Genomic DNA, 27282 nt, shown 5'->3' with positions numbered 1-27282 from the left:
ACGGTTCCCCTCTCAATAATAATAATAATAATATTATAATTACAATAACAATAATAAAAAATTCTGTTCTCTGTAATTATGGAAAGTCTTTCTGCGGGGACAACCCTGCCCGTTTGCCAGCCCCCAGCCCTGCATTCCCACACCAGTAAAGACCCCCTTCCCCGGCGCCTGACGCCAGGCGGCCCCGCGGCCCGGCTCCTCTGGACAGCGCTGGGGCCGGCCACGCCAGGCCCCCGGCCACGCCAGGCCCCCCGGCCACGCCAGGCCCCCGGCCACGCCAGGCCCCCGGCCACGCCAGGCCCCCGGCCACGCCAGGCCCCCCGGCCACGCCAGGCCCCCGGCCACGCCAGGCCCCCCGGCCACGCCAGGCCACCCCCGGCCACGCCAGGCCCCCCGGGCCGATGCAGCACCAGCATCGCGGCCCACGCGGGCGCGCTCGGGGGGACTCGCGATCTGACCTCGCGAGCAGCTCAGCTCTTGATCTCAGGTCCGCTGGTCACCCGCCCCGTCGCCCACCCCCGGCCTGCGACGTGGGCAGCGGCGGGAAGGGGTGGCGCTCAGGGCGCCCGCCCGCGCAGGGAGGGGAGGAGCGGGGAGCCGTTCCCACTCAGTCAGCGGTGCCGTCCCTCCGCGCGGGAGCCGCCACGCGGCGCTCAGGGCTCGGGGCTGTCCTGCGACACGCCGGTCACCAGCAGCAGGTTGCAGGCCATGAAGCGCACGCCCAGCACGCTGCGCACCGCGCCGCTGTACACGCCCACCAGCTCGCCCGAGGAGCCGTCGGCCGGGGCGCCCCCGTGCCCGCCGCGCACGTCCCACACGCGCACCGAGTTGTCCATGGAGGCCGAGGCCACCAGGCTGCTGTCCGGGCTGAACGCCAGGCTGGTGATGTTGTCCGAGTGGCCCCGCAGCTCCTTGTACAGCGTCCCGGACGCCAGGTCCCACAGCTTCAGGCGCTGGTCCTCGCCGGCCGACGCCAGGTACTTGCCGTTGGGAGAGAAGGCGAGGGCCAGCACCGGGCCGCGGTGGCCCGTGAACAGCCGCACCGAGCCGCCCTGCTGGGCGCTCCACAGCCGCACCGTCTTGTCGGCGGAGCCCGTGGCCAGGTAGTTGGAGTTGGGGTGGAACTTGACGCAGTCCACGTCCGCCAGGTGTCCCGCGTATATTCTCAGCGGGTACGTCCGATCAAACGACCACAGCCTCGCCGTGCGGTCGTGGGACCCGCTGGCGAAGTACAGGCTGTACGGGCTAATGTCCAGGTCCCACACAGGGTACGCATGTCCCTGGTACAACACAGTGTTGGTGAAGCTGCCCAGGTCCCAGTACCGAATGGACATGTCTTCAGAACAAGACAGCAACCCTGAGCTGTCCGCGAGGAACCGCGTGCTGTACACTGGCCCACAGTGTCCTCGCAGGGTCCTCATCTCTGTGCCCGCAGTTTCCTCGTCGTCCTGGGACGTCCGGTGAGGGTGGCAAAGGAGACACACAAGAAAGAAACGTTTAGTGGTCTGCCATGGAAAACAAAAAGTCCAGGGCAAGAAAAGGCACTGCTTGGGAAACAGCATCTACTCAGGAAACAACAGGCGTCTTGCCGGTAAGGGTGACCCCGGGCAAACGGCCCCTAAGAGCCTAACTGAACAAAACGTCTACAGCCGACACACTGCCTCCCTTAACTTCACCGTGCAGCCAAGACTGTCTCAAATCAAAGATCTGGAAATGCAAGGCTATTATTATCCAGTACTGACTGGGGTCTCACTCTCAGGCTGAGGATAACAGATTTCAAAAGTCGATTAAAAAGCAGCTTATGGAAACTTTCATTGTTAATTCTGATATCTGCTGTTCAAAACTATGTTCAGTTCTTAGATTCTTTTATTCTATAGGTATGTCAGGTTTAGCTGCTTCAAAAGCCACTTTGCTCCCCATTTTCAATCCACTAAAAAAATCCTGGCACATTCATTACTCCCACGACTGGGGCCAATGACAAAGGCAGATGTGGTCTCAGTTCAGGGTGAATACAGAACCATTGTAGGAGTTTAGCCAAAATAAAACCTGTATGTATCAGAATCACGAGTGAGCCAGGAAGTTGCAGTTATCAGTAAATTACACTCATGCCCCGTGACCAGGAATAAACTGCTGGTGTCCAAAAAGAAATGAAGATGAAGTTTTAAAGCTGTGACCTTCTGGAGGGTCTCAAACATTTTCCTAAAGTAACAAAACAAGGCACGGACTCAGAATTGCTTTAAACACGCCAAGTGACTCATGTGATTCTTGGAAATAATTCTTATGTATGAGGACACGAGAGAAGCCAGCCACTCACAGTCCTAGGGAGAAAGTCTCACCAGTACACTATCTGTGTTCAAAATCCCTTTTCCCTTCATTCTCTCACAGGCAACCTCCTTAAAACCACAACTGTCTCCATCATGGAATTCATAAATTAAAATGGTTTTAATGAAACACTAGAAAAAGGAAGAGTAAGATGAAGTCTCTTAAACCAATCGGCTTTGTTGGGATAGAAATGAGAGCCTTAGGTTCTTGTATAGGAAAAGGGCATCCTTTTAACCTCTATTTGAAAACCATTAAATTTAAAATAAAACAAACACTTCCAATGTATATATATTAGAAAGTTAAGGGAAAATAAACATGGATGTCCATGATAATTCAAAAATGGTTATTCCAGAGGTGGCTGGTTAGCTCAGTTGGTTAGAGCGCGGTGCTCTTAACACCAGGGTTGCCAGTTCGATTCCTGCATGGACCACTGTGAGCTGCGCCCTCCACAACTAGATTGAAACAACCACTTGACTTGGAGCTGATGGGTCCTGGAAAAAAACACTTACATAAAAGATTTTTTTTTTTTTTTTTTAAAATGCTGTTCTAGACATTCAACATTAAAGATACATAAGCATTTGGGAGCTTAAGGCTCTACTGAGTGTTACCAAGAATGTTAGCAATTTTCCTTTCCAAAGAGGTCACAATACTTTAAAATTTCAAGAATGACTCGTTACTCTACACCAGAAAGTTGATATGAGAAATGTGGGAGGTAAAAAGGACCCAATGGATTCCACAAAGATCCTTTGCAAGGTAGTGGCGGGTCAGAGGGCACGTTCCTCTGAGCTCTGCGTAGTCTTCACGGAGAGCAGGAAGCGACAGGACAGCGTCTTCGCCTGAATGGGGACCTGACTAGCGTGCTCACAGGTGGAAGAGGAGGGCAAGCTGGCACTTCCCCAGAGTCTTGACAGTTGTCCCGAGCCTGTGGAAAGGCGTCTGGTTGACTCTCCAGACCAAGAAATGGGGGAATCAGATGTTCCTGCTGGCTATCACTATCAGCCCTTTGCCAGGAACACAGCTTCAAATAACGCAGCCCCATCTTCCTCTGTGGCTCGGCTCAGTCCCACAAGGGCCTCAGCACCGTGGAGCTAAGAGCCCGGTACAAGCAGCTGGGCACACATGTCCATCTCCACAGATCTGTCTTTCCTCTCATGCTAATGGGACAAAACTCCCAAACTCGCTACAATGACTGAGCCCTCCACAGTAAGTGGGCATGCACCCCAAACAGGAGTTGTTATATGTATATTCGTGTAATAATAAACTGTATTATGTACATTATAAGGCTTGCATAACATAGAAGTTGAAGAGGAAGAAAAAGTATTAACAGATCAACTATTGTCTGACGCACCCCTGTACCGTAGTTTGCGGACCCTGATTTAGACCATGGAGTCCCTACACACCGCAGGCTGCCCCTGGCCAGGGGCGTCCCAGGGCCTCAGCTCACATGCCCGTCTTCCCCAGATCAGGGGTACCTCGGGCCTGGGATCTGCCATTGGGTACTTCTCTAACTAGTTGCTGGGGGACTGAAAGAAATGAAATGTGGCCGGCTTTGGGAGTGGGTTAAGACTTGCAAGGCAGCGCTGCCATCTACATGAGACAACGGTAGCCTGACCTAGAACAGAAACGCCAGCTGTGGCTAGCATGAATGGACATAAGTGCTCTGAGTGTAAAATTCCCAGTGGATTTCCAAGAAGGAGAATGTAATGGGTCTCAATAATTTTTTAGGTTGCTTACATGTTAAATAATATTTTTGCCATACTGGACTGAAAACATTATTAAAACTTTGACTACTTACTTTTTTAATGTGGCTATTAGAAAAATCTAAATTACATATGACTCACATTATAGTTCTATGGGGCAGCATAGATCTGAACGACAGTTTTATATGCAAATTAGAGAACTGAATATTAATGACAAAACTGAATTCTTTCCTTTTCAAACATAAAGACTACCAGATTGGGGGAAGGATCACAAGACACTAAGTGAAGTGAACCTAGGTATTGTCGCTGGGCTAAGCAGGTGGAAGGCTGAACGGGGTGGGCGTGTACACATAGCAGAAAGAGCAAAGCCCTGCTTTGCTATCTGTGGTTCGGCGAAGTTGTTCACATATTAAAAACACATAGCTGCCAATCAACAAGGGTAAAATCTGGATCTCATTTCTATCTCCGTCTCGTGTGGAATAGTGTGGAGCGAGCAGGTCCCGCTTTCCACGTGCAGTGTCTGAAGAAGGGGCCACTGGCACAGGGTGAGGACACAGGCCCTGCAACGCCAGGTAACAGATTCCAAAGCTTACTGTCAATTATCTTCAAGGTGGACATAACAGAAGCTATGGACCAGTGCTGTCAATCCAGTTTTATTTGGCACACTTAACAGAGAAAATAATACGCTTACATAGGACCTTTTGGTTACTGTGCTTGGTTTTTTAAAAACTGAGATAATTCACATACTATCAAATTCACTCTTTTAAAGTGTACAATTCGATGTTTTTTTTGAACATTCACAGAGTTGTGCCGCCAACTCCACTATCAGGGTGGAGAACATTCCATCACCTGAAAAAGAAACCCTGCGCCCATGAGCAGTCACTCCCCAAACTCCTGGCAAGAACTGACTTACTTTCTGTCTCTTTGGATATGCCTGTTCTGGAAACTTCCTAGAAAATACAATAGTCGGTCCTTTGTGACTGGTTCCTTTTACCCAGCATGATGTTTACAAGGTTCATCCATGATGTAGCACTCTCACTACGTATTTTCATTCCTTTTCGTGGTTGAATAATATTCCATTGTACGGACAGACCACAGTTTGTTTATCTGTTCATCGGCTGATGGACATTTGGGCTGTTTCCATTTTGGGCTCTTATGAACATGCTTCTATGAACATTCTTGGCCAGGCTTTTGCGTGAACATACATTTTCATTTCTCTTGGTTACATAGTTAGAAACGGGATCGCGGGGTCTGATCAGTGCTTTACGTGCTTGTAGTCAAAGTACTTTAGCCAGAAGCTTATGCAACAGTTACTGCCTCACAGAAATTAAAGCCCAGACTGCAAATCAGCTTCTTAATTTGGTTTGGGGGTGCTTTCTTACTTCCTATCACGTCTTTGGTCCAATTTACTTTAACCTGTTTGGCTTTTACAAGCATGTGGGTTTGTGACCTTTGCATTAAGGGTCTTGATTTTAATTGTGAATTCTACAAGGAAGGAAGTGCAAATTTTCATTGAAGAAACATTAAATACCAACTACCAGAACTAATTTATACCTTGCTTTTCCCCAAAATGTTCCTTGTCAGAAATCAAAAAGAAAACTTCCCTGAACTGCTGTGACAAAATGGGTGGGGGATGTAGAAATTCCAAACAGAAAACCCCTCAAAAACAGAGTAGGAGGGCCTCAAGTTCAGTTCTGAAGTTACAAACAACAACCACCACAAAAAACCGTTTGTTCTTAAGGAAAGCAGAGGCTAGAATCACTGGGGGACTTTCCATGTAGATAATGAACAAGCAGAAAGACGCTTCAAACAGCCGCTGCGCTGACACCCTTCGTTCTCTCTGAGGTGCCTGCTCAGCCTGAGACACTGGTGTCTTCCTGGACTCGTTCTTCCTCAGCCCCTCCATCCATCCAGTGACTGAGCCCTCGTCTAACCTGTCCATTGGCGCGTCCCCTGGGCTACCACGGTCTCCCGAACAGTCAGCGGATCCGTACTGCTTCCTGTCTCACCCCTCCCAACTCCAGCCATATTTAATTTCTTTCGGTTCCTGGAATTCATCACATTATTCTTCACTTCTGGGTCTTCAAATACTTGTCTGCTGATGCCTGGAAGCCTTCACAGAACAAGTCATAGAGCTAGTTTTCAGTCATAGCCAGGGAAACATCTTAACACTTTAAATTTTAGTCTAATGTTTTTTCCATTGTTGTGTCTTTCTTCCTTTATATTACATTTTAATGCCTAGAATAATCCCGAAACTCAGTATCATCACAGCTAATAAGGTCACTAGAAATAATTTTTTTTGTATTTACAGACTTGAAAGTACATTAGGGCAGTGTCCCTCAGTTGCATGAAGAGGCTAGAACTATCTCCAAAGAAAAATTTGACAATTCAAATACATGTGCAATGAAAGATATTTTAGAGGGTACTGTAAAATTCTAGAAATCATACTTTGTACATTACAATTTGGACTCTTTACTCCTGTAATCGTATTGTCTCAGTTGCAAGAAGCAAAAATTCAAAGGACATACAAACTAGAAGGTAACCAAGAAAACAGAACAGGAAAAAAAAGAGTTTAATTTGTGCATCCAATAGTCTTGATATCCTATCAGCAACTGGAAATTAACTTGAGTGATTTTTGTTTCATTCCTTAATTTTTCACCCTGGTGCAAAGAATTTTCCACCCAAAGTAGGCTGAGGAACAACTAACTACATTTCAGAGGTGATGCGACAAAATATCCCAGCCCTCAGCTTTTGTGGGGCCACTTCCAGGGACAGGTAACTCCGTGAAGTTCAACTTTTATTTCCCTTCGTGCACATTTTTCCTAAGGCAGTGATTCTCAGTGACCTGACACTGAGGCCACTCGGCCTGACCTTTTCAACGACCATTCCCAATCAAAGCAACAAGATCATTACATCGACTGACGCAGGAAACGTCAACTCTCTGCGTGCTTTTCAGAATGGGGTTTGGAACAGCCTGGGCACATGAAGCCAGAGGACTTGCACGGCCGGGTGATGGTGGGTCCACAGAAAGCAGGGCTCTCGTCTACTGTCGATGACACTGGACAAGGGCACAATATTTGTCACAATTGAAAGTGCAGACCCTCTGATCCAGGAAGCTTACTTGTAAGTGTGTATATTTGCACAACACACACACACACACACACACACACACACACACACACACTGCAAATCTTAATGTTAGCTAAAGGTCTTTAATCAGGCTTAGCAATGCTATGCACGTTTCAGACAGTGGTCAATCCTGAGCGCTCATTAACAGTGCTGAGTTGCTGTTGTTAAAAGCAGTGTTCAACTTTTCCATGGCTAGGACTGAGCGGGAACTCACTGGTAGCGGGCACCTGCCATTATCTGCCCTTAGCCACACGGGGGACACAATGGGGTCCGTTCTCCACAGGTCTGTCCTGTTTGGTAAGGACATTCTAAGCAAATTAGTAAGGCAGATGTAGGCAAGAAAAAATGATACCCATACCTCCTCTTCCAGAACATCACAAGCCAAGTGGACGCGGGACACGTCGACTCGATGAGGCCCCGGCTTCAACTTCTTAGATCGCAGGCTCCACAGCTTGATACAGGAGTTGTCGAAGCCCGCGGCGAGCAGCTTGCTGTCCGGGGAGATCTCTGCTGTGTTCAGCAGCTGCTCGGTGTTGTAGAAGGCGTAGAAGCAGATGGTGGTGAGGGACGGAGGGCCATCCTTGACGCGCCTTATGCTGTCCTGCAGGACAGCCAGAGCGGCCTCGTCATGCAGGACAGGAGCGGGCATGTCGGCGGGCTCCAGGCCGCTGCCCTCGCCTCGTGCGGCGCTGCCACTGGCATAGAGCTGGTAATCTGTCCTCTTGGCAGGCTGCACATCCAGGTGGATATGCAAGGTGAGCACTTTGCAGAGCGCGGCGTTGTTGTCACTCTGGAGGTAGCGGACAAGGAAGTTGTAGCTGTCTTCTTGGAGGCGGACCACGTATTTGTTATCTAGGAAGGCGCGGAGCTTGAAGTTGGACAGCACGTCCTGGATGCTCTGCGTGGTTTGCAGCTGCTCGATGACGTCCTTCTGGCTGGCGTTGTGCAGAAACATCCCGTGGAAGCGGCTGTAAAAACTCTCCACCGTGCTCTTCGGACTGTTCTGGACCAGGGTGAGATGGAGGTAGACGAAGAGAGGGTACAGGAGGGGCATCACTTCGTGGCTATGTTGGGAGTCAGAATCTGAAATGAAAAGCATGAGGGCTTTACAATCAGCAGAACCTCAAAGGACAACATGGCCCTCCTGGGGGGCCCACCGTCACATCACACTTGTCAGGACCCCATGCCCTGAGGCTAGCAGTTGAACTCTAAGCCCAACAAAGAATTCTGGAAACTCAGAGTCCATGCCTTTTGACTGAACAAGGAAGACAATGTGCTCTGAGGTCTAGAAAACTTGGCTATGAACTTGGCCATAAAGAAGGCACTTGATGCCCAGAGAGTTAAGGGACTTGCCTAAGCCCCCACAATTCAGTAGCATGTACCCAGGTCCTCAAGGTTTAGTATTTTCCCCAATATATCAGTGCTTCTCGCATTGGGTACCTTAGACCTCTGAAAGTCTGCAGTTATATTTTCAGGAGACTCTGAGTTCTTCACAGAAATGTTTTAACTTGACGATCATTTAAAAAACAATGAATACAAGTATATTCAGAATTATGTGGAATGCCATTTAGCGAGTAAGTATTGACATGGTTTTACTGCCCTACCTTGTTTTGTGACGACTTTTGGCATTCATCACCTACAGAAATATCAAAGCACTTATTTTATGGGGTCATTAACACGTCTGGCTACCCAGGTTGTCATGTCCTAATGCTAAGATGACAATATTCAGGGGCGGCCAGATGGCTCAGTTGGTTTAGAGTATGAGCTCTCAACAACAAGGTTGCCGGTTTAATTCCCACATGGGATGGTGGGCTGCGCTCCCTGCAACTAAAGATTGAAAACGGTGACTGGACTTGGAGCTGAGCTGCGCCCTCCAAAGCTAGACTGAAGGACTGATGGGCCCGGGAGAAACACACTGTTCCCCAGTATTCCCCAATAAAATTTAAAAAACAAAAAACAAAAAAACCTCACAGAAAACCTTAACTTAAAAAAAAAATGACAACATTCATTTATAATTTGCCCATATCTGTCAGTGCATTCATTTCGATTTTGTTGATTAAAGAGTAAAGCTTCTCTTTTGCAGTGTTAAGTTACAAACAAGACATTTTTATGTTATTAAGCCTAAACCTTTAACTAATTTGAGACTTTAACAACATGAAACTATGTGACAAAGAATGTTCAAAAGTGTACAGCTTTGACATGGGCTAATGAGAAAGGCTCAGGTGTGTGTGACACGTAAATAAGTGAGGGAGGACAGACAGCGAGCTGTGAGGGAGCCAAGGCTTCCCGGTCATTCAGAGCCCAGCGGTGGGAGCAGGACCATTGCAGGCACAGCACCTCTGGGAGATGACTGAAAACGAGCCTGTGCCATGCCATCTGTGCCATCCCTGTGCCCACGCGGGCAGCAGATTGGTCCTGCAAAATCCACCCATCACTCCATTACTCACTCACTGTTAATTTGAACTTTATTGCTTTTGTGGTTTTTGCTTGTACTTTACTTGTAAATGAGTTTAGGTTTTGTATTATTTCTATCTATTATAGTATAATGTTGATACACATTTAAATAAAAAATGCTTTAGGTCAGCATTTGCACTTCCGCTAGCATTTAGTTTTTTCATGAAGAGAAATCCATATGTGGCTCAAGTCCTTGGAACACGTACTAATTTGATGACGATATATCTGCTTAGTACCTTATTTCCTTCATCACAGGTGAATGAATTGTATGTGTGCATTTTAGAATAAAAGTGTCCCTACTTAAATACATATGTAGAAGATGAACTTAAATTACAATGATTCCATTGATCTGGAAGGCACGACTCACCGGCTACTCTGGGCTCCTCACGTGTCTGAGTCAACAGGCAAAGAAAGGAGTTACTGTGCTGGCTGGGGCGACGGGTCCTGACTCCCAAGGGGAAACTGGACTGCTAAGCCCACAACGGGGGCAGGAAGAGTCTGGAATCTAGGAGATCCCGTAGGGTGTCACTTAGTGTCACCATCTCCTGTGGTTAAGGCCAATGGAAACTACAGCAACCCAATCCAGGCAGGACTAGCAGCGGCCCAGACCTCTCAGGAATGAAGGTTTGGGTCACCCACCACGTAAGGAGCCAGGACCAGGTGAGGCGCTTGCTGAAGACAAAAGGAATGCAGACGGGTAGTGGAAGAAGGTAGTTAAATATCAATTACGACCACATGACCAGGGACAGGCCTGAGGACTGGGACTGTCATGTGTCGTCCTCCTTATTTTGCTATGTTTGAGTGTATACATGCTCTGTTTCCTTCCCTCTCCTATCCCCTTATCACGTACCATAAGTTATACTGACTTCATATTACAGTATTTAAGGCAGGGGACATCAGGAGAAGAGTAAACATTACTCAAAGACTTCGCTTCCTCTTCTGGGGCAGGGGTTAGTGGGTTTTAGTTGTGCTCAGGAGAGCTGTATTATGGTAAGTAGAATTACGACCTTATTGTCTTTACATGGCGATTAAGTATGGTTTAAGGAGATGAATATGGGTGCCAAGCTGACGGGGTGGACCTGAGAGGGTTCATTTTATGTTAACTTGGCTGGGCCACGATACCCAGACATTTGGTCAAACACTATTCTGGGTGTTCTGTGAAGGTATCTTTTAGACGAGATTAACATTGAAATTGGTAGACTCTGAGTAAAGCACATCACCCCATAATATGGGTGGGCCTCATCTGATCAGTTGAAGGCCTCAGAGAACAGAGGCTAAGCTCCCTGAAGAACAGGGAATTCTGCCAAGATTGCCCTTGGACTTGAACGCAACTCCTCCCTGGCTCTCCAGCTGATGGCCTGCCCTGCAGATTTACGACCTGCCGGGGTCCACAAGCACGTAAACCAATTCCTTAAAACAAACCTCTCTCTATGTATATCCTGCTGGTTCTAGTGGACAAAAAAAGGATTTGTATGGAAAGGAGCTTCACAGGGTGATCCGATCCTGAACTCCTAGGTGGGCAGGCCACGGTGGGTTGTCACAGGCCAGGCCTATGATGTCCTTCGTGAGCCGTGCGAGCCAGCCCTGCCCACTGCTGTCGTGTATCTCGGCCCACAACCTTTGGAGTGATCAAAGTAACAGCCCTGAACGGAAGGGGCATTCACTCTTAAGAGCGCATGTTTGTTACGCGCCCTGTGAGCCGTCCTGCCTTGCTCGCCCATGTCATCTTCCTCACGTCCCCTCCTTAATTCCAAGTGCACAGAAGTAGCTGAGAACTGTCACTCTCGGGAGCATGTGAGATCCTGCTCCCCGGCACGTCATCAGTTTTGTTCAAATAAACTCCTATAATTCTCCGCGGGTTTAGGTATTTCTCACGTCAACATTCTATTTCTCTGGAGAATGCTGATTAATACAGATTTTGGTATTTCTTTAAATACTGTAATTCTTTAAAAGACCTCTAGAAAATTTCTTTGCCAAAATATCACTACTAATAATAAAAAAGACTCAATCCTTACTCATTAGACTTCCTGTATTCTATGGGGATGAAGGGTTGTTTTCAAGTCCTTAAACATTTTAGTTTCAGGATTATATTCCAAATGAGAAAAATTTTAATTTAGTAAGTTTAGGAAAAATCTAGCCATCGAGAAACAGGGACACACGCTTTAACACTTACTGAAATTCACTATTGTTTCAGCTCATAGTTTCAAAACTGCTTATTTCTTGTCTGAAGAGAACAGTATGTTGGATAAAAAACATAATAAATTTCAATCAACACATTCTGTTCGTGGAACAAGGAGAAACTCACAGATGTCTTAACTCTTTTACTCTTGTTCCCTTACAATCATAACATATAGTTTATGTATTTTACTGAAAGTGGACTTGCTTAAAACATTTCTAATTACAAAGGAAGATATCCTCTGAAAAGTGTGCTTTTCCCTCCTTCCATCCGTCCACCCACCGAATACGGAACAAACGAGACCTGCTGCTCCTCTCTGCCAGTGGTAAACAAAAGAAACGTGGAGTCTCATGGAGTTTGCAGAGATGAGTCGTGAAAAGGACACTAAGTGAAACACACAGCTGCTTTCTCCTCGCTTCTCTGTAAGGCTGGGCCCCACTGACCACGACACCTGTCCTTTGTTTGGAAATGCCCGCCACACCGCCTGGCGTGACTCTTCAACCCCCTCTACCCCCACTTTTGGGCTCCTCGCCTTCTCACTGCTCTAGTGCCCATGTCACTGTAAAGAATGAACAGTGAGCGTGTGCCTCCTATGAGCCAGACGCGCTGCATCCACAACCGCCTCCTCTGCTCACCCCCCAGCAGCACACAGCCCGAGACCGGCTCAGCTCTTCCCCTGGCCTTGCACAGCCCGTCCTGGGAGTCTGACTGTGGAATCGAGACCCTGCGCCCCCTTCCCACCACACTATTGAGTCCTGGTCCACACTCACTTCACTTCTCGGGGTCTGCTGGTCACCCGTCTTAAAAAGCCTTTCCTAACCTGCTTTCAGACTAGCTTCACACCAGTGGTCGTCTCCATCGTATAGGATGAGGTGCACACCTCTAGGCCTGGTGTCACCTCTCTCCTCCATCCGGCCCTACTGCGTCTGGCTTTATCTCCAAGCTCAAAGCCCATTCTCAACAAAGCCAGTCCATTCACTGTTCCTGCACAAAGAGCCACCTCTGGCATCTCGAACTTTTGCTCATGTCTTTCCACGTACTCCATCTCACAGTTTTGCTCATGTCTTTCCTCCTACTCCCTCTCCACAACTGACCGACATCCAGCCCACCTTACAAGCCCTACCTGCAGCAGCCAGGCCTTCTCTGACACCCATCTAAGCTACTACCCCTTTCATTCCAAGTGCAATTCCTGTGTACAGCATTCAGCAGCCGAGTCCACAATGGTCTGGGAAAACACTTCTACTATATTCAAGTTCAACTTTTATTTAAAAACTTTTACTTTTAACCTTTTTATGTTTGGATTAGCTCCCAATTTAGATGACTGACTACATGTTATACTTTATCTTGGTGCTCCGGAAATACGGTTCATTGACTTGGTTGACTGCTCTTCAGAGACTGAGGGTAGAGAAAAATGTTCCAGGAAAAGCAGTCTGCAAGGAAAAACACATACTCACCTATTCCAAATAATCTGTGACCAATGGGTTAAAGAATTAAATTATAGACAATATAACAGACAACTTACTCAGTTTTGAAACAAGAAACAAACTTGCAAAGGAAAAGGTTGATAGATTACAATTTATTGAAATGTAAAATTCTGGACAAAGGACATTAAGAGATAAAGTAAAGAAGGTACTGCATATTAGGGAAAAAGCCTCAGCACCATCAAATACAAGGGGTAGACAGCTATTCTATTGTGAGAGCTCTGGCACATATGTGAGAAAACCATCAGGAGCCCAAAAGAGAGAAATACGGCCAGAAGAGTTGGAATCAGGTAGTGATCAATACACTGGTTGTGTTGCCTAGCCTGGCAGGTACCCGGCTGAATGAATGAAGCACCGGCTTCCCCATCACCACAACGGTGGGAGGTCCATCACGGAGAAATAATAATTGTGTTTAAAAAAACTGAGGAAAATAACTCGCTAAGAACTGATTTAAAAATTTTAAAAACTGCTGAAAGCCTCAAAAACCAAAGTTAACCAACTATTTTTACTTATTAAAAATAACTCATTATCTCCCAGTTTTTGCTTACCTCTGAATGAAATCCTTCTTATAAATTAAACTTTTCTTTTTTTAACCTTAGTGGAGATAGAGAGCAGCTGACCACTGTTCTGAAATATTTAACATTCATATGATATGAGGATCTAAATCGAATTTCTTTCTTTCCAGTTTAAACTTAATAGAATCTTTTTATTAAACACTTAATTTTAATGATTCTTTTTCATTTTTGTAACTATTTAACAGACTAGTCTCTACTTAGCAATTTCATCATCAACAACTGTGACACTGATAAGATAACCACTCTCTAGGGTTTTATTTTTTAAATTTTATTTCCTGTAACACTTTGGCCATTTTTTCCCCAACCACAGAATATAGGAAATATAGATTCTTTGCTTTAAAAATCTAACAATTATAGGATTAAGTGAAATTAGGACAATGTTAAGAGTGTGTAAAACTAGGCATATTATTTTGTTTACATAATGACACCTATATATACCTTTATCATCAAAAATTATTAATCCAAGGATCGTTCAAATAAGGAAAGTAAATAAAACAACTTCAAAGTATTTTAACTATAGTTTCCCACTAACCAATACATGCTAATTACTCTCAGTCCTTTGAGGGCAGAGAAAGTTCCACATTTCCTACACCTTAAGTTGTTTTCTATAAAGAAAATACTTAACAACACTGATTAATAACTAGAATCTATGCAGTCTTTCTTACTGCAATCATCTTTCCAACATTAAAATTACAATCAATCATCTTAGGGCTGGGTGAGTTCACTTGGTTTCCCCTTTGAATTGCCTTCTTCATGTCACATACGAGGATATAAAGACCCCAAGAGGCCAAGGGACTCCATTGTAAAAGTCACACAGTGGATCAGAAGAAGTGATTAGAACTCATGTCAACTGAGCTTGTATTTCAGCGGTCATTTCACCGACCATAAACTGGTCTAAATTACAACTTCTAATTTTTTTGTCTTGCTGGTTCATGAGGACTACTGTGTTGCACTTTTGGAAATAAGGGGGAAAGACCATGTTGAGATGTAGTATATTATTATTAGTGATATCACGGTACATTTCAAACACTCCGCATTAAGGGTATTTCTCTACATGGCTGTTTAGCTTTCCCACGAGTTGCAGTCACAGCGAAGGATGGGTAAAACAGTGACGAAAACTCCCAGAGCCCGAGCCCTTGCAAACAGTAACTTTGTGGCTAAGCTCTCTCAGAAATTCCAGCACACCGTAAGTGTGGCGACAAGAACCCGTCCCTGACACTACCCCGGGACACAGCTGGACCTGAGGAAACGTGCACCACTCCTGCTCAGGAAGAAAAAGTCCCTCGTGCTGAGTACTTACCGGTGAGAAAATTCCGCAGTCGTCCAAACTGCACTTCATATTGCTGGGGCTCTGCCTGGCAGGGAGCTGCGGACACCACGTTGGCACAACCAGACTCTGATTGAACTAAGGAGGAAACGTACACAGACGGGATGACAGAGCATTGTTAGCGCGGTGTGGGGGCAGGATGGAGCGACGTGAGCGAGAGTCCAGAGCGAGGGACAGGGCAGCAGGTCTGCAAAGCGCGTTGGGCTTCCGGTTCAATTTGCCAGGCTGACGACACACACCTATTTCCTCTCCCTCATGATACCCAGTACAATAATAGCAGAGAAAGGAAAAGGTATAAATCACGAAATTCATTAGTTGAAAATCACAAAATACATACTGTATTTTGCCATGTATAACGCGCACTTTTTTGCCCAAATTTGTGAAGGAAAAATAAGGATGCATTTTATACATGGTACTACTAATTCCATACCTATTTAAATGTTTTCAATTCTTTTATTTATGCTTATAAGTTAAAAGTGTAACTCTAGAAATCAGTAATGATATTGATATGCAGAATAATAGCCTGGAATATGATAATCGTTCTGTTGAACTTTGGACAAACTTGCAACGATGAAGAGTTCTTCACCTTCTAAGATGCGTAAATACCATAAATTTGTACATAAAATTTCTTGTACCTTGCATCTGTCCTTGCGTTTTGTAATTATTTGCTACGTAAAGTTTCTTGTACCATAATATGTTAAAAAAAACATTAAAATTCCTTTATAATAAAAAAAAGTACCTAAATATAAACAAGTAAAAATTTGAATTAAAGAAGTAAAACAAAAGATTCTTTTTCCCGAAAGTTTGGACAAAAAACGTGGGTGCATATTATGCACAGGACCACATTATGCACGGCAAAATATGGTAAATTCACGAGACTTATCTGGAAGCGGCTGACCCCATGTTCCACCATTTTCCAAAGATGCGTCTTGCCGTGGGTCTATTTTCTACCACTATGCTGGGCATTCCGAGGGCCCTTTCAATCTGGAAATTCATATCCTTCCGTTCTGAACATTTTCTTGAATCACAGTATTGATTCTGTCCTACTTCCCTTGCTGGCACTCACACTATTTCAAGGTCAGAGCTCCTTAGGAGCTAGGCTCACACCTTAGCTATCTGGAACTTTCCAGCACCTGGTCTACAGCAGACGTGCAGTAACTGTCTGCTGAACGAAGACATTATCAGATCCCTGGGCTAACTACCAGAGGGCCTCGGATGGAGTCTAAGCACATTCACACTTCCTGCTGGGTTTCCAGGAACAGCAGTGGCTCTAAGAAGCCATCTAAGCTAAGACAGCTCAAAAGAGGGGAGCGTGGAAGTCTGTTCAATAGGGTCTGCCTTGTTTTCTGTCAACATCAGCACAGAATTACTGTCCCCAGGTCCTAATGAACGCAGGACAATAGGAGATTATTACACACTAAGGTCATGTTGGCAAGTTTGGAAGGCATTTCCCTGGCCCTGAGGAAGCCTCGCCTACGAGGAACAATAAGGCATTTGTGACTCTAGTCCCAGTTCCTCAGCTGGCCCTATTTTCTGAAGGAAGAATGGAGTGTCTTCAAAGCTGAAGGATAAGAAGGCAGATGTGACCGACTTCTTTTATGGTCTCAGAGGGCTTGGGAACACTCTTTTCAGGCCACACTCAGGTTTTTACTGTCCCATCACTCTTTTCTATAGAGATGGCAATGGCTCCTTTGAGCACAAAGGGCCTGGGCCTTGGCTTTGAAGGTGATAAGACACCAAGGAGCTGCTGCTACCAGAGCGAAAGCTGGAAATACTGACGGCGGAGGACGTGGTGGGAGACACTGAGGAAAGCAGCAGCACTTATGCGAACAGAGAGAAGGGTCCAGAGTGAGCAGACAAGAGGAACCAGGGCTGAGCTGGGGACTGCACACATACCCACCAGAGAGGTTCATAATCACCCCAAAATCATGGCAGTGAAATTTTTTCAAAATCACCAGCATGCAAATTCAATAAAAGAAAACTGTATCACATAAAAACCTGAACCCACAAAATAGCCAAGTAACAATTATTTGTTATTTCAGATGGATTCAAAACAGAGTTTTTAAAAAATTCAATTTCAAAACAAAGAACAAAAACCAAAACTGTAAAAAAATCTCAGGACCGCATCTATGTCACACTATTTGCAGCCACCGATCCCAGCCTGTCAGTCCCCAGCGTGCGAGGCTCTGGGCAGGACTGGGGCGTGTGCCAGAGGGGAACTACAGGGGGTGGTTTACAGAAGAAAAGGCCGCACACTCCCAGGTACAGGTGAAGTCACTCAGCGCTGTGAGGCGGGCGCTCCACAAGTGGCACCTGTGCCTGGAGTCTGCTCTGTACGGGCCACCTCCAGGGACAAGCCCTCTCGCCGGGAACTCGGCACGAGTGCTGCCGCTTGCCCTGGGAGCAGTCCCCACGCTGGTTACCTGTGAGGTTGGTGGCCATCTCCTCAGCAGTCTGTGACAGCCGCAGTCCTTGCTTCAGGGGCCCGTCTGAATCCACGTACTGCCGACGTTTGAGGTAGCAGGACACTGCCATCTGAATGTGCTCGGCGCGTACTCGTTTCATGACCTGGGGGGACCATAGAGCTGTAAGGGCCAGGAGCACATGCGACCAGAGCAGGTCCACAGATGGCAAAATAATAGAGGCCAGCCACGCGGCGAGTTAAGTGGCTTAGTTAAGACGCAGAACTAAGTTCCTTAGCTATTTTCCCAATGACAATACAGCCAACGTCCATTATGGGAATTAGGAATGTCCTAGGTGATAAACCTTACAGATCACCCCCAAACGTCATTTAGGCCAGCGGGCCTTCTCCGTCGAGATGCAAGCAAAGCCAACAAGACCAGCGGAATGTCAGGGCCTTGCGTTTCTCCCCCACACCGGTAGGAGGAGGTGTCAATCAGCAGCGAGCCAGCCGAAAAAGCAAGCAGGAGGCAGTAGCAAATCAAAGACCTGAAAATTCAGAAACTGGACAAATAGATGTTGAGAAAGTGAGAAGTTAATCATGGGGAAAGGAATGCTGTGTTTTTTTTCTTAATAGTTTGGAAAAGGCTGCCAGCACTAAGTCAAGGATTTCAGCAATGTGTTTTCATTTTGCTCATATTATTTACCTCTTTCACTCTTTATTTGTAACCACAAGTACAGAAAAGTATCAACATGGTAAGAGGGTATGTGTATGTGTTAGAACATGTCTCATGACTTTTTGTAAGAAAGGAGAAGAAAATGGTAGGAAGTATTCAACAGGGATAAATTCCTTTTGATAATTCAAGCTAATTTGAGGGTTCCCCCTGCAAATGACTATTTTCCTTGACTCTTAAATTTATTCTCAAAATGACAGGACCCCTGATATTGCCATGGGCCTCAAACACTATTTTGTCAGAAGGAAAGACCAGTGACAGAGGGATGAATTTTCTTGGTTCATTTCTGTCATGTAAAATATATTTTCCCCTTCAAGATCAAAACACGGTGACCATTTGGAAATGCATGCAATGCTACCCATCATGTGATTGTCCCCAGCAAGGGAACATTCTTGAATCAAGGGTTCCCATTTTTTTTTCAGGGGAAGATCTGCTTTTGATAATTTATTTGGGTGTTCTTAAGTTTTTAGTATCAATTACATGCACTGGCCTCCTCTGTGATTTCCTCCACTCTTTTTTAAGATTTTAAATCCCCCCTTTCCATAAATCTGTTATTTTTTTAAACTTTAATGAAATATATTTGTATCTAATTTTCAGTCATCTACAATTTCTTTTAGTGTAGCATATATGGTGAAGAACCTGACGTGTTTTACCCAGAAACCGTAGCAAACAAATTGTTCCAACGTCATTTGCAAATAATCTTTCTGAACTGACTTGTGGTAGCCCCTCTAAAATATCCTCTGAAAATCTACTCTTCAAGTCCCTAAAAGTCACACAACAGAGCAAACAGTGAAGGCTGGAGACACCCACAAATATATGCAAACGTAAAATATTTGTACATCATAAACATGTTATTTTAAGCTATGTATATAAAGACTATATTATCTATGCATTTCATTTCTGGATTACCAGAGAGTATAAATTATTTCTTTAAAAAGAGGGGTACCTGGTCTGATATGTTGAGATTCCATGATACAATGAAACACTCATCAATTTCCCAAAACTTAACCATCTTTTCACTGTGGAATTTGTCCCACTTCGTTATGGTGTATTAGTCTTTCACTGTACTGACAACTTAGATTATTTTTTAATACAGATTTTTAAATTGATAATATAAGGATTCTGATACATTGATTGTGGGGATCCCTGCCCTAAGCATTTCTGTCCATCAATGAAGACAGGTAATTGCTTCTTTGTGGTTACTAATAAGCATTCCTATATCAGTTTGCATCAGTGACCCTCCATGGTTCTAACCTGGCTACACATAAGAATCTTGCGTGTGCATGCGCGCGCAAGTGTGTGTGTAAATAATTGCAGCCCTGGAGATTCTGATTCAATGTTATATTTAGAGAAAAAGAATGAAATGCATACAGAGACTGCGACAGTACTGCCCTTTCCCAGTTTGGCTCAAAGTCAGGACTAGTCAATCCAACCAGCTCTGCTTCCCCCACCCCCCACTCCTTGCTAAAGCTGCTTTTAATCGAACTTCAAGAGCTCTTAGTCTCCAAACTCTTCCAAAGCAGCCTGATTCCTTGTATTTTAGCTGAGACTAAAACTTTTCCAGATTTCCTACTGCCAATCTCTTGTTGCCATGGGAATGCATGCTTGTATCAATGTGTGTCCCTTAGTGTTCCAAATAAGATGGGAGTACGAGATCACCTCTCTAACGGGAAAAACCAGGCAAGTGAAAAACACAGGATAACTGACAAAGAGAGAAGGGGTCCTGCAATCACAGTGTCCTCAAGGTGGGGAGAAGAGGAAAGTCATGAAGGAGCAAACAGAAAGGAGGGCGATGAACAACAGTAAAAACTGGCCATGTTTGGGATTGCTAGAAACTAGTTTGTAAATACTAATTCTAACAAGTTTGCCCCAACTAGTTGCCCCACAGGCGGTCTCTCTGGGTCCAAACCAGCATTTATGACAAAGGAGCTTCCCTGGGGGAGGCAGTGAACCAGCTGTAGGGCCCAGGACCTTCAGGAGAGGAATGCTGGCATTAACTCTCTTTCACAGCCACACGCAGCTGAAATACCAGAGACATGATCCAATCTACTTAACTGGATTTGATTCCAAAGCACACATATTTCAAATGAAATAAATAGTTAATGGAAAGAGTTTTGTAGAGAAGTCAGTCCCCCTCCTGGCTGACTTCCATAGCTCTAACACTTATAAATGGACACATGAAAAACAGAAACTTCCTATAGTAATACACCTGTCGCCTGAGCGACTCAGACACGAGACCGGCCTGCACAAGTTCAGATTACCTGCTGAGCTTTCCCACAATTATAAAAATCTTTTAAATTTAAATTGAGTTTGGATACAATTACATCTTTGTTAAAATTTTAGGATTTCTCTTAATTTTCCATTTATATACACTATCTTAACTTGTAAAGGTAAAAATATATGATCACATACCTTTTTGTTTATGTCACATTAGTAGTATTTCTGGAATTTGAAATGAAGGTTCTGACACTGTATCTCTCATGTCTCAATGGTTGCCTACTGTTTAACTAATACTGCAACAAAGTTGCCATATGATATCAGGACATGAGTATTTTCCTGTTTCAAAGTAACAACCGTGCAGGAAAAACCAGGGCCACACTCTTAGCATTTAACTACAGAAATTGGGGGATGCAAAGACACCGGGTTAAGATGCCTATCACAAGGGGCTGCAGCTGATTACGTCTCTCCCCTCTTGCCAGCATCCTCGGCCCAGGCGGTCACGTTCAAATGTACGCGGGGGTGGAGTGGGGCTTGGAGAGACACTGCAGCCCAACGCTTCATGCTGTACACCAGGCAAGTCCGAGAAACGCCGCAGAGCTCTGTATAGACAGTGCCCACCGGACCGAAGGTGGCCGCTTTGGGGATGGGCGACTTCAAAACAGATCCAGCAAACTCACCACCACCCCCTCCATATCAGCTCCCCAGCTGACTGTACTGACAGGGAGCTAGGCGTTTTTTTTTTTTTTTTAAAGTAAATGCATTTTTCCAATTGTAAGTTTATGCTTTAAAACGTTAAAAATTATTTGATATTTCTGTTAAATGAGATGTCATGTAAAGTGCCTAGTAGGCACTCAAAGATTGCTTCCCTCCCTTTTACTTTCCGTAGTCTGCACGGTTGAAATAGCTATCAAAAGGCCATTCGAAGTAGGACCTAAAAATGTAAGCCTTTTCATGAATCATCCTGATAGCGTGTATTCAATTAGCTTTGAGAAAACATAAACCATAGAAGAAACTAAATGAGCCGCCCTGCTCTCAGCGTCAGTCAGACCTCACGGAATTGGAACACCATGGTGGCATTCCATATTCTGTCTGCTCAAGCACACACTGACCTGAACACATCTGTTCCAGAAGTCCCGCTTTCCCTCACGGTGCCCTGGCACACGAGCATGGCTCATAGCTGGGGCTCAACATACAAAGTAGAACCTGGGGTTTCTTTTGGAAGCAGAAATCATACAACCAGGCAGACAGAGGTCACTAGAAATTGATTTTCTCCGGCATCCCCCAGGACCTCTGTGATAGCCCAGAAGTCTTTTCTTCCCTACAGCTTCCCACCCAGCCATTCCAAACCTGCAGTCACCTCCCCCAGCCCGAGACCTGCTTCCGACTCCATGGGCTGTTAAGGAGGACTTGGGACTCCTCACCACTGGCCTAATGTGGCAGTCACTTTCCCACAGGATCCTCCAGGCCTCCTTCCTTGAAACGCCCTCTCTCGGTGGCTCCCCCTCTTCTGTTCCTGGTCTGCCTCTCATTCTTCATATTCCCTGCCCACCTCATTGCACTGTGACCACAAGGCAGATGCAGTCTCCAGGTCACCTTCCTGAGCTCAAGACTAATAAGACTTTGCTAGCAGGATGTTGCAAATATCGGAAATTCAAAGTGTTCAAGTTTATGTTCCTTCAAAGCCTCTTCCTCGTAGTTGTCCTATGCTGCCATCAGCCACCATGAAAGCAAAAATCCCAGTCACCATCTTTCGATTCTTCATCTTCCTCTCACTTCTAAGTGGCCACCAGTGCCGTCTATTCTACAGAGGACTCTTCTCTGTTGGACCCACTGCTGCTACCCTCCTCACTGCTTCTATCTGACAGCACAGATCACCTCAGAACCGGGCTAGTCCAATATCCTCCCACCTCGAGCCCCACTTCAAACCACACTTTAAATGCAACCAGAGTAAAAGACAAATCTGATCACGCTGCTCCCAGGCTTAGAATCTACCCTCCACCCACGGCGCAGGCCGGTCACTCCTGCCGTCACTGCGCCTCAGTCCCCGGACAGATGGAGAGTCCCCTGGGCCAGGGCCTTTCCCATCTCTGAAACTCACATTAAAAATAAAGTGAGTGTCGTTTATCTTCATTTGGAATTGACAATTTACTTTAAGGTTATATTTCTCTGGATTTTTTATGAACTGAAAAAGCCAGAAATATCTGATTCCTATTTTAATACTGTTTTATGGCACAAATTATTTCTATACAAAACCTCGTTAACCTTGAAGCACGATCTACAGAACGGAAATCTACATGTACTGTGTTTCAACTCCATGAAGAAAACCTCCACATTTGCTCTATTTGCAAACACCAAGGGAGACAGAAGGCACAGGACGTTTTGCTCTCAGAGATTAAGGGAGAATATGTTTTCCTATATTTATCATTCTGAATTCAGAATGCAAATGAGGATTCAGAGATGCTTTAATGACATTAAAGTGAGAGAGGGAGGGAGTGAAGGAGGGAGGGTGAAAAAGAGAGAGAAAGAGAAACAGAGAGAGAGAGAGAGAGAGAGGGAGAGAAGAATGACGTTCAATTTTTCATTCTACAATAGGGCTATCTGACAGGCCTTTCCGCAATGACGGAAATGTTCTAGGTCTACACTGTCCAGTATGGTGGCCACCAAACAGCTACTGTAACCAAGGAACGGAGCTCTTAATTTTAATTAAGTGAAAGAAACTATACGTGGCCGATGGTTACTGTCTGGACAACACAGCTCTACAGCATGGCATGATTTGTGAAATGAAAGCATCAGCACCTTAGCTTAACAATGTTAACTCACAACGTTTCGCAAAACACTTCTGATTACTAAATTACCAAATCTCCAAATGTTAGGACTTCGTTAGTAAAATCAGAGCTACCTTTATTATTAACAAATATTGTAAGGTTACTATAATAACACACAGATACATTTCAATAAATCTTCCCAGAAGGACATCTTATTAGATTCCCAAACAAAGTATTATGAATGGAGGTTCTCTATAGTGTTTTCTAAACCTTGCCAGTACACATTCTTTAAACCGTCTTAAGGTTTAAAAATGACACAGGAAAGGGAATTTGCTTCAGCAGAGCAACAGAGCAGCAGTTAATTTCTGTAAAATGTCCAAGAAAAGGTAAGCTCAAACCTACTTTACCCTTGCAATGAGAAAATTAAAAACAAAATTTGTTTGGGGTGGTCGGATGGCTCAGTTGGTTAGAGTGCGAGCTCTCAACAACAAGGTTGCCAGTTCCATCCATGGGATGGAGGGCTGCGCCCCCTGCAACTGAAGATTGAAAATGGCAACTGGACTTGGAGCTGAACTGTGCCCTCCACAACTAGATTGAAGGACAACAACCTGGAGCTGATGGGCCCTGGAAAAACACACTGTTCCCCAATAAATCTTTTTTTTTTTTTTTTAAAAAGAAAGAAAAAGACAATTTGTCTAACTTAAAAAAAAAAAAACTTTTATGATTGTAGACAAAATAGTCAACTGTCTGTTTATAATCTTTAATTTATTAATTTACACATATGTATTTAAAATAGATTATATAAGGCACTATGTATATCAATTCATGAAACAAATTGACTCCAAATATTTACTTCCAACATCAGTGTCTCTCTGGTACCGAGGCCCTCTGAATCGTCAAATTCCCTTTTCCAGAGCACACCACCCCTGCATCTCTCAAATCAGCTACAACAGAGCATTTCTTGAATCCACATGTGATACTCTCACTGGAAATCTCAACCCAAGCCATCAATATCCACTCAGGCAGGCACAGCTTTTTTCATTCATCACTGACTGTACTGATTGATTGTATAAACATCCCAAAGCAGCATTGACTGAGGTTGTTTTTAGTCCAATATGTATTTACCAAACAGTGTCTTGTTCGAAATAGAGTAACTGAGAGGCTTCATCATGTGGTGACACCTTCTTTTCAGAGGGACACTTGTCTTATAATGAGGCATACCCAGTACATACTTGAAGATAAGTTTTAAGACTTAAGGCTGCTTGGAATTACTAGGGTTTCTTCATGACTTCTCTAAGTGCTCTCTGAGCTTCCAGCTTGGGTTTAAAATGCCTATCATTTTCCTTTTGGAGTCACAGGTAGCCACGAAGCTGCCAGGACAAGGGGATGGGTCTCTCTTACTTTCACTCCAATCTCACACTCCGCAGGCATTATCTTTCCAGAAAGTTAACGTGATGTCACCTGTGCTCAGCTTAAAAACTTCCTATTGCTCCCACCAGCATGGAGGGTAATGTCAAGGTTACTCTGATCTGCCTTTGTTCACCTAACTGCTGGGTGCCGCCCGCCTTCTCACTCCAGGCGCTCGGTAACTGAAGGCATCCCTACACTGGTTCAGCTAAATACTACTCATGCTTCCCAGTTCAGCTCAGCTGAGCCGTCTCTTCCTTCCAGAAGCTTCATTGAATTCGGCCTCTCCACCCACTGAACCCAGGGCCAAACCTCTATCACAGCACTCACCACACTATTTGTTTCCTACGTTACCATGATCGATACCTAACACTTATGAGTGTGTACCACTGTAAGGAACCATCTTAAGTTTGTACCTCAGAACAAGCCTATGAGCTAGGGAACAGTCTTCTGATGGGAGGGGAGGCCCACAGAAGTGGGACAATGTGCGCAGGCGCCAGAGTGCCCCGATGGAAGTCAGGCCACAAGGCCGCAGGGTCTGGGCTCTCCCCTGTGCTGTCCTGCTGCTCTAAGGGCTCTCCATGAGATCAGGGGCTCCCTAGGGCGCACAAGTGAAGGTTTACCAGATGCCTGGGGACAGTGATCAGAACACTCACTACCCGAGAAGCTGTCACACGAAGAGAGGCTGGAAACTTGACTTCCAGTACTGTCCACTGAGTAATGCTGGTTTAACAGAGGATCCCCAGGCCTCCCTTCCACCTAAAGCAAATCGTAAGAACAAAATCCCATCCCTTTCTCCAGAGATATCTGTCATGTGTTTGCAAAACTAAAAACCAAGAACCAGTTACTGAGCAGCTAAGTAAGGCCTTTACCAAGTTTCAGTGAGCCAGAAGCACACAGAAACGTCACGTTTAGAGGCAGGAACAACAAAACTACTCCAACACACACTAATCAGAAAGAAAAATGCTCAGGGCAAGCCCACATTTTGGTTTTCTAGTTGAACACTGATTTTCAGGACGAATTTGTAATTCGTAAAGAAAATCTACTACAAAAAGTTTAGGCCTACAAAGAACCTAGAAAACATCTTAACGAAAAGGAAGCTACAGTATCTAGTAGTTAATATTTACAGAGTGCTTTCTATATGTCAGGTATTTTCACATACGCTTTCAAAGCTCCACTTTAATCGGCCATGACTCCATTTTACAGAAGAGGAAACGAAGGCTCCCAGAGATTACAAATAGTTACAAGGTTTCAACCTGAGGTCTCTGTAGTTACCAAGACCCACGCGCTACACTAACTTTCTCTGGGCTTACCGCAGCGCCACTCGCTCCTGCTCCTGCGCCCATTGTCCAGCAGGGCTGTGACCACGGTGGGGGGTGGCGGCGGCGTCCTCCCGTGACCCCGCCACGCAGGTGCAGACACGCGCGGATCACCCAACAGAAGACAAGCTCTGCCCTCACTGTGCGTCCCAACACAGCGGCAAAGGCTTGCTAGCCAGCGTTGCCACCCAGCGTTTCCAGCCCCACGGCCCGAGTTCCCTGAGTTTAAGACGAGCGCCGCGTGGGATCGCGCTTACCTTTGGATCCTAGAGCCGTGCGCGTGGCGAGCTCCGCGTTATGAGGACACTTTCGCACTGACGGGAGCACGCAGGCAGCTCTCCCGCACTGCGCGTCCGCTAAGCCTCCCGACAGCGGGCTCCAGCCGCCCGGTCACTTCGGAGCGGCGCCTCCCCCGGTCCATCTGCAGCGCCCGGAGCCCGGCGAGCGCCGGCCGAGCGCGCCAGCCGCTGTCGCCGTCACGGGCTGAGCCCCTCGCGGGCCGCCCGGCAGGCCGGCGCCCGCGGCACGGCTGCTGCAGCCGAGACCTCCGGCCCCTGTCACACGCACAGCTCGACTTCCCAGCCAGCCGCCCACAACCACCATGTGCGAAGTTGAATCTAGAGTTCGGCCAGAAGACATTTCCTTTCTCCTTCAATGAAAACGATCTGGAGCCGTGCCCCCGCCCGGCTGCCCCGCGCTCAGGACCCCTCCCGCGCGGGGACGCGGGGCACCTCGGGGTGCACCGCCGACTGCAGGCCACGCCGCCCGCGGCCGCCCGGGACTCGCAGGCCGAGGGGGAGTCGCGCCCGCGCACGGCCGGCCCCGCCCGCCCCGCCCCCACCGCCCGCCGGCGGGAGCCGGGCGCGCGCCCCGCCTAGGCCTCGCCGCGCGCCGCCGCCCGCGCGCCCCCGCCGTCCCGGCCCCGCCGCCCGCGCGCGCTCGCCTCGCGACCCCCTCCCGGCCCTCCGTGCCCGCGCGCCCCGCACTCACTGAACATCCCAGGCGGCTCCGGCGTCCCCCGCCGCCGCCCCCGGGATCGGGTCGCTTCCGCCTCCGTCGTCTCTGCGGCAGGCTCTCGCTCCCACGGCCGGCTCAGCCGGGCCCCCGCGCCCCGCGCCCCGCCGCCCCAGCCGCGGCTCTGGGCGGCCGCTCCATGACTGACTGACACGGAGCGGGCCGCGGGCTGGGCCGGCCCGGCCTCCGACGCGCAACCGTCTCCGCCAATGGGCGAGGCGCCTCGGCGCTCCGCTGGCGATGCCTGGCGTGCGCCCGC

The 27282-nt window shown here is 46.5% G+C and overlaps 1 protein-coding gene across 2 annotated transcripts; it reads right to left on the bottom strand.

Annotated features, from left to right (window-relative positions):
- Window positions 1-380: 380 nt before the first annotated feature.
- On the bottom strand, window positions 381-27118 carry TAF5L (TATA-box binding protein associated factor 5 like). Of its 2 annotated transcripts, none has more exons than XM_081039172.1 (5): window positions 27000-27118; window positions 17588-17732; window positions 15138-15242; window positions 7510-8234; window positions 381-1448 (listed from the first exon to the last, which is right to left on the bottom strand). In XM_081039172.1, exons 2-5 carry the CDS (start codon window positions 17727-17729, stop codon window positions 654-656), a joined length of 1767 nt encoding a protein of 588 aa, XP_080895298.1. In that variant the 5' UTR covers window positions 17730-17732; window positions 27000-27118; the 3' UTR covers window positions 381-653. The 2 variants fall into 2 exon arrangements, with proteins under 2 accessions (XP_080895298.1, XP_080895299.1); XM_081039173.1 differs by lacking the exon at window positions 27000-27118 and adding an exon at window positions 26267-26739.
- Window positions 27119-27282: the final 164 nt, after the last annotated feature.

This window comes from Rhinolophus hipposideros (assembly GCF_964194185.1).
Source record: "Rhinolophus hipposideros genome assembly, chromosome: 26".
Classification (NCBI taxonomy): Eukaryota; Metazoa; Chordata; class Mammalia; order Chiroptera; family Rhinolophidae; genus Rhinolophus; species Rhinolophus hipposideros.
The sequence above is the reverse complement of the archived record's forward strand: the minus strand, read 5'-3'. Positions and strand labels throughout refer to the sequence as shown.